Below are 19,115 nucleotides of genomic sequence, written 5' to 3' on the forward strand. Positions count from 1 at the left end.
ACACTCCTTGATGGCAGCAGCCATCCCCAGCAGGATGCATCCTGACACAGACACACACATACAAAAATGCATTAAGAACAACTCTCAAAAAACAAACAAACAAAAGAAAAACATAGCCATTGCTTCATTTTAAATGTAGTTTTCTGATCCCGAGTCTCGTGGTGCTGGCGTGAATATGAATATTAAATAAATAATGTGCACGTTGATGATTAATAGAAGCGCTCTCTCATTGGACGGTTTGCAGTAGGAAGTAGTCAGTACCCTCCCAGAGCAGCTGGGGGCGCTGTCACCTTTGAAACTTTGACCTGCGTTTTCGGCCAATCCTTGAGCTGCTGCTGCCGCTGCTGCTGCTGTGTGTGTGTGTGTGTGTGTGTGTGTGTGTGTGTGTATGTGTAATCCAGCCCCTGTCCTGGGTCGGAAAGCACACGCACAAGTTGGAGAGAAAGACGAGAACAAGAGGGAGACGGAGGGAAACGAGGAGATGTCAGAATGAGTCGGCAACATTACCGCCCGGCGATGGAAAACATCCGCAGATAGACAGACAGAAAGTCAAAGATATAAAAGTAGACTGATAGGGCTAGCTATCGGCCAGCGATTGGATGACAGCCGTGCGGAAAACAGAAGAAAGAAGAAGAAAAGGAGGAGAAACATGAGTCGGCAGCAGCAGGAGTCTCAGGGAGTGGTTTTAACGGGTTACCACAGCAACGCGGAACTGTTGCCGCAAACGGGACCGTGCGCCTCCAGCTGTCCGCAGGACCCCGAGCCCTCCGTGGCCAGGTGGGACATGTGAATGGGTGTGTAAGGTGGGAACAGGCCACTGTATTAAAGGACGCAGTGTATGTGTGCCTGTGTGTGTGACTGTATGTGTGTGTGTGTGGATGTAAGAGAGCAAAGGTCACATTTATAGTAACTTCTTCCTTCCTTTCCTTTCTGAACTTGCACAAAACAGGCTGTCTCCACTTTGTGTTGGCTGTTTCATGACTATTATATGTGATTATTATAACTATTATTATTATTATGACTAGACTCCGCCCTTCTCCTTGGGTTATGTCTTTCCTTTACTGCATTCCTAATCAGCAGGCTCACCTTGACTCTGTTACGTTGGTCCAGATTTTACAGCAGGACCTTCAGTCTCTTCCAAGAATAATCTTTGTTACATAACAAAACATAGCTCTGATTGTTTACTGTCAGATATTCAAAGTAGCCACCACTATATATTCCCCCTTTTCTAGTTTTGTAGAACTGAACTGAAAAGCTGCTTCCGTCAGGTTGATCAACGGACTGTCCCCCTTTCCCTGAACTCACTTCCCCTATCCTGACAGTTAAATACCACTGATGAGAAAGAATATTTATAATCTGTGTACAGATTTTGATTGTCAGTAAGTCAACTTTGTCTCAAATTAGAATCTACTTTTACTATTTTCTGACAGTTTATAGACAAAGCAGTTAAGGGTCCGAATAACAGATGAAGAAAAAACAAAATAACATCTGGTTGCAGCATTAAATCTGGAACAAAACAGCTTTCAAGTTAAAAATTGATGTAATACTCTGCTACTTCTGTGGTTAGCACTAATGCCTCTCAGCGAGCAGATCTGGATTCAAGTCCAGCTCGGGCCTTTCTGGTTGTAGTTTGCATGTTCTCCCTGTGTCTGCGTGGGTTTTCCCCGGGTGCTTCAGTTTCCTCCCACCTCCAAAGACAGGCTTGTTAGGTTAAGTGGTGATTCTAAATTGCCCATAGGTGTGCCAGTGGTTGTTTGTCTCTGTGTTAGCCCTGCGATAGACTGGGTCCAGGGTGTACCCCACCTCTCAGCCGATGACAGCTGGGTTAGACTCCAGCAGCACCCGCGGCCCTAGTGAGGCTAAGCGATAGTAGAAGATGAGACTGCTCATCCTGTAAAAGTAAACATAGTGGTTTCCTAGAGGTTTATTTGTTGAGACACTCCAGGAACGGTCAGAGTCATTGTTTATAGGGATTATTCAGAGCTGTCAAGAGCCAGGACAGCCAGGAGAGAGTCGGCGGTTGCAGATTGAAGAAGAACTAAAAACAAATCTCCCACAATTAGGCTTTAATCCTCAATTATATGTCATGTTTTAAATCCATTTCCGAAACAATATAATATGAAATGAGGAAAAGGCCGTTTTGAGCCGAGAGCAGTTATTGAAGAGCTGCTGTGAATGAATGGAAACTAGCTTCATATGGACACAACGGTGCAGTTCCTCTTCTTCTTCTAACGGAACGGACCCGTTTACTCGTCCAGACGGTGAGGCCTGTGCGTGCTCACATTAACAAACAACTCCTGTCAACAACCGTGCTGTGGTAGAGGCAAACAATGCAATCCCGGTGACATTCAGACGGACACACTTGCCCCCATATGTGTGTGTGTGTGTTTGTTTGTGTGTGTTCCAGATGGCTTGTCCAGCTAGCTTAAAAAAAAAGAAAAAAAAAAGAAAGAAAAAAAAGAAAACAGCATCACGTTACAGCCTGCCTTTGTCTCACCTCCCACAGCTGAGTCTGCGCGTCCTGTCTAGGTTGACTTGTGCAGGCTTAGTTTTGTGCTCATAGTTTCCCCTGGTCAGGAAATGAGAGACAGAGACGGACAGAAAGAAAGGTCCTGGCCTCGTAGCAGCACTGGACATCCGACCTCAGGAGTCACGTGTTGCGTGTTGATGACTTTATTTGGTAAATTTGAAAGGAAAGGAGGTTTAGGTGTTCTGTTTAGGTGTGTTTTCCATTGTGTGGTAGCATGTAGCGGTCGGGAGTCACATGGTTCAAATAAATATAGTAGTGTACAGTCAGAACAACCTACTTCACAGGAAGTTAAATAATGATTGAATGCATATAAACATGGACATCACCCACTGGTTTCCTCAATAGACTCTTTGAGGCTCAGTGCGCTGGCTCTAGTTGCCCCCATCTTGCTTGACTCATCCCAACTCCTGGTTGATTAAAAAATGAAAGAGGTGGGAAGGTGACGGCAAGGCAGACAGATAGTGACCTGTGAAGCAACCCCGTCTTTAATTATGCATACCTTTAAGCCTTATTACACTTAATATGGGGGAGTTATGTAAAAGTTCACCCAGTACCACCGACATGGGCGAGGAAATTAGCTATAGAGGCCGAAACCATTTTTTGTATCAGGCTGTTTATTCAAGAAAAGCAGAAACTGAAAACAGACAGGCTCAAATTTCCAGAGCTGAGATGAGTGAGGGACACATGGATGTGTGTAGATTCACCCAAACTAAAAGGCAGATGATTTATTCAACCAGCGAGTGACTGCTGTGGCCTGTGATATACGGGGGAACAGAGGCGGCTTCTGTATCCACACAGGACACAGCTGACATCTGTTGATCTGAATGGAAATACCATTCACGCACGCACCCTCGTCCTCCTCGTCCCCCTTTCCTCGCGCTGGCTTGCGGACGTCTTCAGCTGTCCATTTGTCTCGTTTTGTTTGAAGCGACTAAACCATAAAAGCGAATGTGATGGCCTCACGCGGCCAAGAGCTCTTTAAAAGATCCTTTTTCTGCCATTCAGAGCATACAGTTAGTCTCTTTGTTTGATAGAGTCATTGATAAATTGGCCACGCTGCATGAATGTTTGGAATATATCAAAAACAGAAACCACGTGTCTGAAAACAAAACCATGACGTTTCTTCTTTTTTTGGTACCTGTTGAATTAATTATTTGTTAGCTGCAGAGGTCGCGGCGGACAAGAGTTATGCTAACAGTTTCCCCCTGTTTTCAAATGGCTTCTTGGTGTCTGCTTTATGCTGCATGTCAGCACTTTGGTATATTAACAGCATGTTAATGTCACAACTAGCTGAGACAAAACTAATGTTAGCTGCTTGTGTACTGCAGCTAACGTAATGAGCACAAATCTCACAACAACAAAAAACGGTTCTGATTTATTTAGTTGTGGTGTGCAAGTACCTTTTTAGCACCAGACTGACACTATAAACACACACACACACACACACACAAGCCATGTTTGCTGAAATAGTCAGCTGAGTTCACTTCCTCAGGCTCAGCTCATGCGTGCTGAGGCCGCTCTTCCCCGACTGTTTCCTTCTACTCCTGTTTGCACCTCACAGTCGGTTTTATTTTTACAGGCTGCCCTTTTTCTGTCCGAGCATGCACACATGCACGCATGAACACACACACACACACACACGCCTCCTCACACACTCCTCACGTCTTTGTCGGCAGCTCTGAGCAGCTGATAAAAGGTGTGCGGATAAAGGTAAAGAGTAGAACAATTGCACACACAGCTGCAGCACTGGGCCCTTTTGAAGGTTATTTGTGCTGCGTATAAGAAAGGCTTCCAAAGGGAGAATGTGTTTGTTTTGGTCACGAGGGCAGCCCACCTGACCTCTGATTGTTCGCATGTTTGCATTATGAAGGCCTTGACTATTACATTTTATGAACTGGAATAGTCATGCAGAAACACACCAGGGGAACGCCTTTTTTTTTTTTCTTCTTTTGCTGATTATCGCTTTCCTTACTTTTCTGGTTAACAGAAATCATTGAAGCTGCAAAGGTTAATTTTTAACAATGTTGTAAATATGTTTTCATGCACCTTAGGACTATAGGTTAAATGAGGCTGGAGCGTCTGAGACGTCCAGATAACGCAAAACAGTTGCCCCGAGGCCTTACTGTATTTTGTTTTTGTGTGTGAGACAGATTCGGAGTGTTTCACAGTAGATGTTTCTCACAGTCAGGAAAGCACAGGTGTAGTAATAATGTCTCAGTTTCATTATGTAAGCCGTGACGTTGAACCACAAAGGAGATAAGTGGGACCCCGCCTAAGTGGAAAAACTAAGAATCATTCATAAACCTGTGCCATCTTCATACTGATAACCATAACCTGTGATGTTGCAAGTCTGCCGCCTTAAACTAGGGCAACCAGATTTGAGTTTGTGAAAAAGAGGACCCTTCAGGAGGAGGGGGGGGGGTGGGGGACACTATGAGAAACACAATGCAAATTCAGTGTAAATGTTTCTCCAGTAGAACAAAATCCCAGGCAAGTTTGAAATAGTTTAAACGTTTGAGTTTTTTAGGCCTCAAAAAGAGGACAGGTCCTGGAAAAAGGGGACATCTGGTCACCCTACTTGAACTGGACTCAGACTACAGAAGTTTTAGGTCGATTATCTCCAAGTTTTGGGCGAGATTATCTGCTAAAGTGACCGGTTACAGATTCACTGAGCAGAGCGTTTTCTCGTCTCGGCTTTGTTTGATCTGACTGGAACTCAGCTTAACTTTGGAGCTGAACTTGACATTCAAATTTTTGCTCATTTGGTTTTATTGGCAGGCGTAGGTGGATGCATTACCTCCACCTGCTGGACTGAAATGTGGAACAGAGCATTTGGTTTCATCGCAGTATTGTTTACTCTAACTTCCCTGTAAAATCGTGTTGGCTGTATTTAATGCTCTCTGATCTGACGCCATCATCTAAATAATATCCTGTGGTGTGTGTTGAGCCTCTATGCAGTTTCTCCTTAAAGTGGGATGAAACCTGATTTGTAAATTGAGCAGGCTTTTAAAACTTCTGATGGCCATAATTGCCAACATCTTGAGGAATCTGATTCTTGTTTAGATAAGTCAGTCTCTACCAAATAGACATCTTTAGAGAATAGCACAAACATAGGATCACTGTGAAGACACTGGCTTGAGCTAAATCGAGTTCACTGTGAATGAAAAACAAACTCTGCTTCATGTCTCCAGTAATTTGAATTACCGACCCTGACAACCCTGTATGTGTGTGGTAATATGTACGTTTGTGTTTATTTGCTAATCTCTGATTTATGGTTCAGTCCAACTATTGTTCGTACTGAAGCTCTGGATGTGAATAATTAACTCACGCAGTGCGTTTGTGTGTGTGTGTGTTTGTGTGTGTGTTCTTGTACAGCTATCTTTCTGAGAACCAGTTTAAGTTTCTTACCATCAGATTGAGGACATTCGTGTAAAGTGAGGACATTTTGGCCGGTCCTCACTTTTTTGGCCTCACTTTTTGGCTGTTTTGGAGGTTAAAACTCAGTCAAGGTTACAATTAGGTTAGTGTTAGTGTTAGTGTTAGTGTTAGGGTTAGGGTTAGGCATTTAGTTGAGATGGTTAGGGTTAGGGATTAGGGTTAGGAATGCATTATGCCAATGAGTGTCCTCACAAAGATGGCCATGCAAGAATTTGTGTGTGTGTGTGTGTGTGTGTGTGCGTGTGTGCTTTAAATGTGCTTCCAAGTTAAACAAATCCGCTCCAGTGGATGGTAGAGAGGGAGACGTTTTTGCCGCTCATTACAAAAACAACATTACAGATGGTGAGGTTTTCAAGGTGACGAGCCTACGTGAGGTGAATGACCTGATATGCGGTTATTGTTATTGAACAGGGCTTAGACTAAACCCCACTGGGAGCAGGGAGCAAGGAGAGCAGATGACACCGCACGGAAAAAGAAAACAGGAAAATAGTGCTCATCTGAAGTATTTTGGGTGAGGTAGGAGCAGGCAAGTCTGAAAGAAATGATGTGTGGAAGGAAAAGGAGAAGAGCTGCTGGTAAAATATCAGATCAAAGTGTGTGTGTGTGTTTTATTGCTTTGTTAGTATGTACTCGGTATGCGTATGTGCGGCAGGAAGTCTGCTGTGGCATGTGGCCTTGGCTCAGTGTGAAGCCTCAAGAGTAATACTCCTCTGATAATTCCAAATTAATTAATACAGAGCAACGCTGCTCACCCTGACTTTAGTTCATTCTGTTTCTCCATTTAATATTATTAAACGTTTTATATTTGCCTGGATTACTGCCACTTCCTAGTCAGGGGAAAGTCTTGTAACAACACATTTTTCAAAATTTACAGCCGTGTATCATCTTTTACGCATGTAGTACAATTCAAGTAACTGGTTAAACAATGGTTCACAGTTTAAGTAGAGTAGTTGGCATATAAACGTTTGTGTTAGCACCTTGTAGTCCAAGAGAAAGAGAACCACAGCTGTGTCAGACCTTCCTCCGTGGAAAATGTGGATTGTGTTCCTCATTCTTCCTTGCTGATGTTCACAATGTTTTTCATTTTTTTTGGAACGCAGTCCTTTTCTGAGCGTCTTTTCCTTGGTTTTTCATCATTTCCAGTCTTTATTTATTTATTTTTTTTTTAAGTGATTTGAATAGGGAGTCTGTTGTGTGAGTTCTCCTGTAGAAAGATAACGTTACATTCATGTGGCTAAGATGGAAATCTGAACTCAAAGGGGCATCCTTATCCTTATCCTGTGTGGGTGAGAACCCCTACCTGAGAAATCTGACTCATGGTGGTGATTTCTTTTCTTTTTTCTTTCCCACGGGAAGATATGGTGATCTGTTTTCCCAGTTGGCGTTAAATGCTGCATATTACGCACAGGCTGAGTGAACATGTGTCATTAACTGGGCACAGTCACAATTGTGCGAACTCATATGGTTATAGGAAGGCTCACTCTGTATTTTGTCTTGATAATGCGTTGGGGCAGGTGAGATTAGCCTGGTGATTTCTTAAAAGACGGATGCATGATACGACTGTTGGAAGCAACCGTTCAGATTGGTTGACGTGGAAACCACAGACGTTGCAGGCCTCTACATCTATAGTAGCTTTGGAAGAGACGGACTGCGAGATATTTTTTGATTTATAGACATCATTGTTTTTATAACTCCTCCAAATAGCCCGGGGCATTTGTGTGAGATGGTGTAAAAGCTTTGCTTTTTTATGTCTTTCAGGTAATTAAACAATATGAAACACTTCGCGTGTATTTACAGTGGTACTAGTACTGCTAGTAAACACATGAATGAAGTCTATGTTTATCATCACTAGTTGAAGACTGGTGTGCATTATATATGTGGGCTTGATAATGATAGTGTATCTACCGCCTTGGGGTTAGGGTTAGGGTTAGGGTTAGACTCTGATCTAATCTGTCCGCTCTGATACATTTTTGTTCTGCAGCAGTAAACCCTGGCTCTGCATGTCTTCATGAAGCTGTTTATTGTTGCTTACTGTCATAGGGACAGATAAACTTTTTAATGAGAGCAGTACCGCTATTGCATGAAGTCACGCCAGCCTATGATTAGCGCTTTCGCATTTTCTCAGCCAGCCTAAGCTAAAAATACGTGTCAATATAAATACAAGGCAGATGTTAACCTCATTAGTTGACAGGGTGGAAATTCATGCTGCTGACTTGTTTTTAGTTAGAGCCTTTAGGTGACTTCTGTCTGTCTGACTCACCTACACGCACGCACAAAAGCTATCTCTGATTGTCATGCCATTTAAGGAAAAGGAAACCTCACTCCAAGCACACAACAGCTCTCTGAGAAACAGTCGTTTATAATCTAGGGATAATTTTATGATGGGTGCTGGCATGAGGTATTAGTCATAATATCACTGGTAGAAAAGGTCCAAAGTGCACAGCCCGCAGTATCACTTTAACAACATGTTTTTCATTCATAAGCAAGTATCGAGCCGATCACCGGATTTTGTATATTTATACTTGTCTGATGTTTCCTGTTTACATGTGTGTGTCTCTCTTGTAGCCGCAGAACAGGTCATTACAGTCTCGAGCAGAACCAGAGCGCGCCTCATGGAGACAGACACAGATCCACCGCCGACGGTACGAAAGCTGGAAGCGTTGACTCGTCACCACTCCCCAAACCAAGCTACATATCTGGCTCCAGGTCGCTGCCTGCCTCCAGTCCCAAGCCTGGCTCCAGCCCTAAGCCTGGCTCCAGCCCCAAGTCTGGCTCCAGCCCCAGGCACAGTCTCAACTCCAGGTCCAGACCCCAGCCCCAATGTCAGCGCCACAACTCTCAGGTAGGTCAAGGACAGATTCTTGTTAAACTACTTGTTCTAGCTGTTGCTGTGTCTCTCTGTGAGAGTGTGTTTTGAGTTCTCTCCTGTGTTCACGCTGGGAATTAAATGTGATAGGTGATTTTCAGAAAATCACAGCAAAATATAGAAACAAGCTCTGTGCTGTTTTTAAATCCTAGATGATTCATAAAAAAAAAAAAAACATGTGTAGATGTGTTTGTTACCCGAGAGCAGCTCCGCAACCAGTTGTGGTTCACCTTGGAGGCATGTTTAAACCTGTTGCTTCAGTTATTCGGTATCTCTGTGCCTCACATCAACGGATATAAAACAACAACAGGACAGAAACTAGATATGAAACCAGAACGAAAGCACCAAACTGCAAACGACGAAATCCTCATTTTTGTGCGCTTTGGGCTTCATGCAAGGACTCCCTGGAGGAGCTAGAAATGGACGACTACTGGAAGGAGGTGGAGAACATCACCAGCTCAGGAGGACAAGGTGCAGGGAGGGGAGAAGGTGGAGGAGAAGGAGAAGTCCCAGAGGAGGAGCAGCAAAAAGTTCCTGAAGGTAGGACACATAAATGACCCTCTTTCCTTCGTACACTTCGTACCTGTCAGATCTGCATTTTTAAATATCAGTCATTAAGACCGAAAGGGGAAGCACCTTCTAATAAGACGGATCCGAGCCGATTTTTAGCAGTAAAATTCAACACGCCACCAGTCATTCATTCTACAGGTCCTCTAGACCTGCTTCCCAGTGTGAGAACCACCGACTCAGAGCACTCTACTTAGAGAGGAGATAGTTTTGAACATTGTCTGGATCTTTTCATAGACACTGAAAGACGTTAAATGTCGCACGTTTTGAATTCTTGAGCAATCTGCAGCGATTCTTTTGACACATAAATAGCAGATGTTTATCAAAAATCCCTGCCAGCTCCAGACCTGCGCAGACTGGCTCCATGTGGTGTTGCACAGGAGGAATGGGACTCCTATGTGTGCATGATTTTTTTCTCTCTCTCTCTCAGTGGTATTTACCCTGTTTGTGACGGCTATTGTTCTCTGGAGTAAAGACTCTCTTCCTGTATAATGTGTGTGTGTGCCCACTTCTGTCTGTAGTCACTCCTTTTCCCCTTCCTGCACCTGTAGAATTGTTTTAGGTGCCTTACTTGTGGACATATAGAAGTTTAAATTGTCCCTCGTTGTTTTGTTTGTTTGTTTTTTTTCTTGCTTTTTATAAAGTAATTTCCTGCATTTCTCAGTTTTTATTGTCATCCTCTTCCCTTTCCCCCTCTCTTTGTGTCTTTCAGAAGGAGAGCAGGAGGAGGCGTGGCTTACACAGGCGGGGCTTGCAAGGCTCTTTGATGATTCATTGGCTGCTGACCAGGACCAGGTGTCAATGATTTATCACCTACTTAATTAGTGAGACCTGAGTCCAGGTTGAGTCATAGTTTATCAATTTATGTGTTCAGATCTTTGAGCGAGTTATAGAATTACTGATAGAAAACATTGTTAGATCTAAATATATTACCTGCCTACTGACTCACGTGTGACCCCCTGGTTGGTTGGCAGGAAGAGGACAGTGCAGTGTTCCTGTCCACGCTCACCAGAACTCAGGCGGCGGCCGTGGAACGGCGCGTGGCGACGGTGCAACAGACGTTGCAACGGCGGCGCAACCGGCAACACCTTCCTGATGTTCGGGATATATTCAGACCTCCAGACAAGGTGGGGGCGCACACAAATGAATGCAATGCATGTGCACATGGTATCAACACATCGGGCGGGCGACACCTTGGTATGGCAGCAAGAAGGTTCTGGGTTCAAATCCATTGGCCGACTTGGGACTTTGTGGGAGGGGCATGCATGTTGTCCCTCAGTCTGCGTGGGTTCTCTCCGGTACCCTGGCTTCCTTGTTACATCATCTAAAGATTAGGTTAATTGACATAAGTGTGGGTTGTCTCTCTGTGTTAGCCCTGCGATAAACTGGCAACCTGTCCAGGGTGTACCCCCTTTCAGCTCATGACAGCTGTGATAGGCACCAGCCCCACCGCGACAATCATCCAGGTCATTTGAAATAACGTCAAAACAAACCTCCCTGGAGTTTTTTCTTCATCCAAGTAGCTTATTTAGTTTTAAATGAGTGATGGGGATGAATTATGAATACCTGTGGGAGTCTGAACCTTGGTGGTATCTTCTCTTTCACTATAAGTGATTCTGTAATTGCCCCATGAAAAGAGGTTTTATGACTGTGATGTCTCAGCCCTCCTTCCCTGTTTAGAAAGGATTCATGTGAGTTTCAACAGAACCTGAATTAAAACCCTACTGTAAACTCTCCACCAGGCGTTTAGAGCTGAAGAAGCTACTTGGATGAATTCCAGTCGCCTTTGTTTAAGCTTTGTTTTCAACATTTACAGACTCTGCTTAACTACAGACTGGGACTGCCTAGAAATCATTAGTCAGACTCCAAAAGGCGTCATCCGAGTAGCTTCTTCAGTTCCTTAGAACTTCCAAGTAGCTTCCAAGTATCTTCTTCAGTTGAGTGACGAAACGTCTTCAAGAAATTCTACAAGTCCAGTTGCCTTTACTTGATACACCTTTTGGATCACCATGACCTGGATGACTGAGAACGTTCACAGACATTTGTCAGACTATTGTTTTTGGACAGTGGCAGGAAGCAGGAGTCAAGCTAGCTATTTCCCCTGTTTAACTGGACTGTCATGCTAAGCCTAGTAGCTGCCTCATGCATACTAGACAGACTGATATCAATTATTCAGTCTAAAATGTATGTTCCTTTAAAAATTGTCAGTCTGTCACAGATGAGGGACACCATGAAAAGGACGCTGATACAGACATTCATGATCTCTTCCTCCTTTGTTGGCATGAATCACAAGTCGCATCACAATACACAAATTCAACACTTCCTTTTTTTAACTTACCACAGCGTCAGTGGTCACAGTTTTGCTTCAGTAAAAAGATATAAAATGTGTGTTACCGCAGAGTCAAGTCCTTTCAGCACGCGACTGTGTTCAGAGGATTTATATTCAGTACATAAAAATATAGGAATGTTACAAGTAGATTTAAATGCTACTACTAATTCAAACTGCGTGAACAGGGGGATCCACATTCCTTTTTCGTAGACACAGAGCTTGTCTACTAATTAATGGACAAGATAATATTTAACATGTTTCTGTGAATTTGTGGCTCATTAAACTTGTAGCATTTTTGTCTGTGTTGCAGGTTGAGGAGCCTCACAAACTCAAAGGAGGAAGTGAGAATGGACAAAAGGATGCATCCTCAGCTGGTGTGTGCAACATATAGTACTGCTACAGAAAATCCGTATGAGTCAACTCATAACAAAATCCGTATGAGTCAACAAACTAAGACCCAAGTAACCCTCTCCCTAGCAACTCAAACACAATTTGGAATTAACAGAACAGAAAGGTTCATGTGACATGTTGCCGTTCAACAGGAAGTAATGGTGCTTTTTCTTTCTGCAGATATTTAGAAGAAGTGCTGTTTGTGGCTCTGATTTATTCCAAACTTCTAACTCGTACAAGACTCTGTAATAGATAGAGAGTCAGGTAAAGACTAAATTAGTGACTACGTTCAGCAGTAGAGTAATCAAAGAGGCAGCAAAATCAACAATCCTCCACTTACTTCCTCTTTCATCTCCAGTGACTTTAGGAGTAAACTTCACTAAAACACATTTAACCGTCCCTCTCTTTGTGTAAACTGTACACTTGCACTTTACCAGAATAAACACATTTGTGTTTCACCGCGTGTGTGGCCGTATCCTTCAATCCTTTGGTGTCTCCACAGAAACGGAGACGGAGCTGAACGTTGAGGTGGCGTTTTCGGAGCAGGCGCTCTCTTACAAGGACAACCACCAACGGCTGAGAGTCACCACCAGCCTTAACTCACCTGACGACAAACTGCCGGTGAGTCGCGTGCCTCCACACTCACAGCTACATGAGGGTCACGTGCACGCCAGTGACTAAAAACTGATTCTACATTGTGGATACTTTGGTTTATATATCTTTTATATAATGTTGTCTTGTTAGTGGTTCATTGGGCCTGTGTCTGCAACTTTGTTTTTAAGTTATGAAATAGTCGGTAAGTCTTAGCACATGGTCTTATGACATAAGAAATATGGAATATATGACAGAAAATATACATGGATGTTCTTTAGCGACCTCTGGTGGTTGAAAGTGGGAAAACGGATCAGTACCACTGCTCCATGCTGTAATTGCAAAATGTGCAGTGAATTCACTGTTACACTGTCCACAGTTGAGTGTACAATAAATGCACAGATGAGTTAGTTTGGCACAGTGTTTATCTTTTGGTTTTTCTCTCTCTTCATTGTTCCCTCTCTAGAACTTTAAGGTTCTCCGGGATAAAACAGGTCTGACCAAAATGGGAGATCTGTCTCCTCTGGATATGAAAAAGGTAATTGTTTTGAGGGTGTGCATGTGTTTACATGTCTGTGTGTTCAGTGATGAGCTTCTGAAAGATTAGAGCTTAGCTTTTCCAAAACATACATGCAGTATTTCAGTCTGTCATTACACTATTGATGTTCTGTCAGGTGCGCAGACTGGTGCTCGTGGAGATGACTGCACTGTTTGACACAGCCGGGATAGACCTGAAAGCGCACAAAGCTATCAAAGTTAAGACTAAAGGTACAGTCACACGCACAGATCTGCACAGTATCGAGAACCACAATAACGTAGTAATAAAAAAACAGAATAATTTAGTACATAAGTCATCTGTGTACGTAAATATATTTCTGTTTTACTCTGTGTTTCTTTGTGCAGAGAGTGGCCTGTTTGGAGTTCCACTTTCCACTTTATTGGATCTGGACCAGAAGCGGGCTCCTGGGACCAAAGTGCCATTCATACTGCAGAGGGTGAGAAGCCCAGACAGTCACAGCGTCATTTTCAGACACGCACCGTCTCTAATCACAGCAAATGATAAGGGGAAATCTTGCAATGCAGCAACAGCAATAAAGCAGCTCATCTTACTGTGCAGTATAACCATAGAACTGGCACTGCAGCTTCAGCTGTAATCTTTACACTCTCCACTTTGACGTGAACTTGATCATGTTCTCTTATGATTAGCTAATTGCTCATATCGAGGATGAAGGACTAGACACAGAGGGGTTGCTGCGAATCCCTGGAGCGGCCACTAGAGTCAAGGTTGGTTTAAGTTTTGAGCACTGAGAAGCCCACAGACACACTGTCGAATATAAAAATTATATTTAAAAAAAGCCATCAAGGCTAATTTGTCACTTTGAAAGATGGTGAAGTCATGGTTGGCTGTTTGTATCTGTGTCTGTCCCAAATCCAGTCACTGTGCCAGGAGCTCGAATCATCGTTCTATGACGGGATGTTTCCATGGCAACAGTTGAAGCAGCACGATGCTGCTAGCCTTTTGAAGCTGTTCATCAGGGAGCTGCCCCATTCCCTGCTCACTGTGGAGTACCTCAACGCATTTATTGCTGTCAACAGTATGTGTCCCACCTTTCCATGGAGTGTTCTGTTCAATCACAAGGGCTGTGCAGACACATAAAAGACGGTTAGCTGACACATTCACTCAGTTGTACGTGTGTGTTTGTGTTTTGACAGAGCTCCCCACCAAAAAGCAACAGCTGCAGGCTTTGAACCTGCTGGTCCTTTTGTTGCCCGACGCCAATCGAGATACGCTGAAGGTAGATGCACATTCAGTTTGAACGGCAGAACATTTTAACTTCAGTGAATCACCGCCCTGTGAAACTTTTTTTTATTCTAAATTATATTCTGTTTTTAGGCATTGGTGGAGTTTTTCCAGCGAGTCATTGACCATCAGGCCAAGAATAAAATGACCCTGAACAACGTCTCTGTTGTCATGGCACCCAACATCTTCATGTTCAAAGGCCTTCGGTTCAAGGTTACAGAGCAACAGGAAATCTCCATGGCAGCCAGAACAGCCAACATCGTTCGGCTATTGATCAGATACCAGAATCTTTTGTGGACAGTAAGATCAAACAGGGTCATTCAAACCCCTTTAGAAACACATATAACTCTTTTCTCAACCATCATTTATTTCTCTAGGGAGCATTCAGGATGCTACAGTGTCTGTGTTGTGTCTCTGTCATTGTCTCATGTAGATCCCCAAGTTTATTATGAACCAAGTCAGGCAGCAAAACATGGAGAGTCAGCGGAAACAAAATAAAGAGAGAGCTGTGCGGAAACTGCTGAAGAAGATTACCACTGATAAACCGCCTGATAAAGCTCTCCCTGAGGTACGATTTCTTCATCGGTTATCTATTTTCAGGAATCAATGTTAATAAGCCTACCGAGAAATGGGATTATTTTAAAGAAACATCTGCTGCAAATTTGGTTTTAAAGTGTGACAATCAAATCTAATTCTGCATGGACTTAAATTAGGTTGAAGATGTTCTGCTTGCAAAGTTATGTTCAATTCCTGCAGAGTGTGCAGTCGTAAACCAGCCTTTTTAGAGCTGTAAAATATATCTGCGTGAAAAAAAAATCTATGTGCATGTGTAGAATAAGTTTGCATCTGTAAAACAAACACACAAAAAAGAACAAGGACTATTTCTTGGATTTTGTCAACATCTGTGGACACACACAAAACTACACAGTAGAAAACTGAACTGAGAATGAAGAACTTGAAACTATATATGACACTGACGTTACGCATATAACTATTGACCTCATCATTACACTTTAATTCTTGTTTGCTGTGTCTTCAACACAACTGAATAAATTCTGATTATAGGTTATATTACAGACATTTCTTAAGATATAACTTTGAGATGTTTTTCCCCCTTTGGAGCATTGAATCCAGAAATATGTTTTCACCGGCTCATCAGTCACTTTGCTTCCACCATGTTTTTCTTCCTCCCAAGCCGCCTGATGTTTACCCCATATGTGACAAACAGGCATTACTATAGTGTAGTGTCCACCTACATGTAGCAACTGATGGCCACAATATACAGTGTTGTGTCCAGTCTGTTGAGATGTGGCGACATCTAGTGGTGCTGAATGAGAATGTAATGAAAGACATGCATACATGTGAAGCCACATGTAAGGCGTCTGCCAAGAGTCTGACCCCATTGGTTGATCGCCAGTAGACTCATTACACTTGCTTCTCAATACTAGTAAATCTTGCACTTTATTTCTATACACTTGAAAAAACATTTAACGAGAGGGTCTGGATCTGTTCCTTCTTACACATTTTCGGTGAATGAGTAACTATGGTAACACTTGACCTCGTGCTTTGAGCCCAGACGGTGACTTCAGTTTATTAAACAAAGGAGCAGTGAGTTATTCCACATTCTTTCGTTGTCTAAAGTCCAGGTCTTGAGTGAGTGTCTGTGTGTATGATGAACACCTCATGATGACATAATTTATCTAAATTGTTCATGGCTGTGTGATTGACGGCGTTTTCTCCTCTCTCGTTCTGTCTCTGCATGTTGACGTCCAGGAGAGTTCGCCGGGGGTTATTCGAGTCCACGCGCCCCAGTTGAGCAAAGTTTCTATGGTAGTTCAGCTTACAGAAGAGCTGCAGGCTGTTGATGTGCTAGCACGCTTCCTGAGCCAAGACAGGTAATGTGTAAGCCTTATAGATGAGCAAATATATAACACTTCTCTCAGGTACATATATACCGCCTGGCCAAAAACAAAGTCGATACCTGACCTTCTCCCATTGCTCCAGAGTCCAATCTTTATGCTCCTTTTTTCCTGGGTAGCCTCATGGATCAGTGGTTTTCTTAAGGCTACACAGCTGTTCAGTCCCATTCCCTTGAGTTCCCTCCACATCGTACATGTGGAAACACTCTTACTGTCACTGTTAAACATAGCCCTGAGTTCTGCTGTTGTTTTTCTTTGATTTGATTTCAACAAACATTTAAGTGATCGCCGATCACAATCTGTCAGGGTTTTATTCCGGTCACATTTCTTCTACGATGTTTCCCCACCGTCCTTCTAGTTTTTAATAATGCATTGGACAGTTCTTAACCCAATTTTAGTAGTTTCTGCTTCAATCTCCTGAGATGTTTTCTCTGCTTGATGCATGCCAATGATTTGACCCTTCTCAAACAGACTGACAACTTTTCCATGTGTTTGTTGACACTGTTGTTTTAGAAATGAGAAGCTACTCATTGCATCCGTTGGGTTAAATAACTTGTTGCCAGCTGTAGTGTGTGTATGTGTGTGTGTATTCACGTCTTTCCCTTTCTCTCTTTCTGTCTTTACCCTCCCAGTTCAGTGGCAGCGAAAAAAGAGGAGCTGTGTCTCTATGAGATTGGTGGAAACATCAGTAAGTGCTACTCCCATTAAAGAGATTTTTATTCTTGGCTGGCAATCGAACTAAGTGAGCCAACGGGCCTGAAGCTTTGTCATAAATCCAATCCTTAGTTTTAGTAGCTACAGTGCATGATGTCATCTGTTAAATGTATTTCTCTTCGTGCCTTTCTCCTCGCCCTTCTCTTTTAAGAGGAGAGATGCTTAGATGGCGAAACCTACATGAAAGACCTCTTCCACCTGAACCCGACAGCGGAGTGGGTCATCAAAGCTACACAGCGATAGACCCTGGACGCACCAAGCTATCACCACTACTACTGAGAAGAGATATCACCTGTGGTTTCCGCTGCTTCTGGGTGGACTTTGATCGTTCATTTGTAGCAAACACGCATTTAGTTTTTGCAGAAGACGCAAATTGTCTAGTTGGAATTTAATAACTATGTATGAAATTGCTTTTCTAGTTCATTGCATAACCACAATACCTAGAGGAGAATTATACAGTATCTGCAAAAACAACCTTGGATTTATTTTCTAATCCTCCTTAATACGGTTTTTGGCCTCTATCAGTAGCAGCCTGTAGTACAATCCATTTACCCAGGTGATAGAAAACCACTCATTTGGAGAGCTTGGAAAAATAGTCTCCATTTGTATACTGTGATTTATTGCAACTAATCACCTTATTGTATCCGAAGTAATAAGATTTAAAATATAGTTTGTTGCAATAACATATAACAATCATTAAATCACAGCCAGTCTCATATATAATTTAAGCTGCATTTTCCTTTCATCTATTTATATTTTTTTTATTAAAATCCATAAGTATATGTCCACATCGCTTAATAACAGTGCGTTTAAAAGAAGCAACTTGACTTGTTGATGGGTTACACCGACAGAGTTCCCTATTTAAACCTCAGACTTCCCACCAGTCCCTTACAACTCAAGAAGCTACTGGGATGAGTGGCAATACATCTTCTCAAGCCTCAACAAGTCCAGTTGCCTTTTTTTAAACGCTTTTTGGACATACCATGACCTGGATGTCTGAGAACCTTCACAGACAGTATATCAGAGCGTATCACATGAAAAGGTGATGAACTCTTGGTTACATTTTTTTTTCTTTTTTCTTTTAGTGTAAATGGCGTATGTCAGGAAAAAACGATCAAAATATGTCTGCTTCTGTTTTTTTTTTTTTTTTGTGATCATCACAGACAGGACACGCTATGATGACATCATGGTTTTTATGGTACTTCAATTTTCTGTCAGACCTTTTAAAACATGGATGTTTGAGTGTGTTAACTTGTGACTTCATCTTCAGGAACTGCTAGACTCCAGTCAACAAATGTGAACACAGTTATACATTTTCATACGTATAGGAGTTCACATTAAATATATAAAAATTTTGTACCAAAGATCATTATAACTATCCTTTGGACTCTAGAGTGCACATTAGAGAGAAATAAACTGTTGACTCTACATTATCTATATTGCCTTAAGAATTAATACATTTGCACATGATGGGTCCCAGAAGTATCTGGACATTAATAATGTGGGAATTTATTTTCTTGATTTTTGGCTCTGTAACCTTTACAATGTGGACATCAGCTGATGTAGCACATTGGCAAATGTTCTATTCTGCTATTTAATCTTCTTGGTACATTGCCTGTTTTAAATTTTGAAAAAGCCTATCTTCTCTGCTAAGTACATCACAAATATTTCTCTTGTGCAAAGCCTGGGAGAGTTAACAAAAGATAATGTGTCGCAGTCCAATTTCTTTTCTTTCTTTTTTTTCTTTTTTTTTTAGCCTTCACTTCCTGTATTGTATTATGTTGTTTACTGTGAATGTTGTTTCTTTCAGATAATGATATCTTTGTCTAACTGCCTCTGAAATGACCACTAAAACTGCCTGTAAATAAATACGCAGTTGTTAATTACCACGTCTGCTGGTGCCAGTGCTTATGTGTGAAAATTGCACTTGAGTCCATGCTCTTGTATTGCATTTAAGCTTATATAATTAT

The 19,115-nt window shown here is 42.4% G+C and overlaps 1 protein-coding gene across 2 annotated transcripts; it reads left to right on the top strand.

Moving 5' to 3' along the window:
- Nucleotides 1–393: 393 nt before the first annotated feature.
- Nucleotides 394–17,536, top strand: arhgap18 (Rho GTPase activating protein 18). 2 transcript variants are annotated; one of them, XM_047574263.1, is made up of 18 exons: nt 394–777; nt 8,534–8,810; nt 9,233–9,374; nt 10,114–10,196; nt 10,376–10,528; nt 12,041–12,104; nt 12,623–12,741; nt 13,178–13,249; nt 13,386–13,479; nt 13,615–13,706; nt 13,918–13,995; nt 14,147–14,306; nt 14,425–14,507; nt 14,606–14,812; nt 14,946–15,080; nt 16,286–16,407; nt 17,064–17,119; nt 17,297–17,536. In XM_047574263.1, exons 1-18 carry the CDS (start codon nt 650–652, stop codon nt 17,386–17,388), a joined length of 2,157 nt encoding a protein of 718 aa, XP_047430219.1. In that variant the 5' UTR covers nt 394–649; the 3' UTR covers nt 17,389–17,536. The 2 variants fall into 2 exon arrangements, with proteins under 2 accessions (XP_047430219.1, XP_047430220.1); XM_047574264.1 differs by lacking the exon at nt 394–777 and adding an exon at nt 6,409–6,479.
- The last annotated feature ends 1,579 nt before the right edge of the window (nt 17,537–19,115 follow it).

The sequence above is a fragment of the Mugil cephalus genome, chromosome 21 (assembly GCF_022458985.1).
Source record: "Mugil cephalus isolate CIBA_MC_2020 chromosome 21, CIBA_Mcephalus_1.1, whole genome shotgun sequence".
Classification (NCBI taxonomy): Eukaryota; Metazoa; Chordata; class Actinopteri; order Mugiliformes; family Mugilidae; genus Mugil; species Mugil cephalus.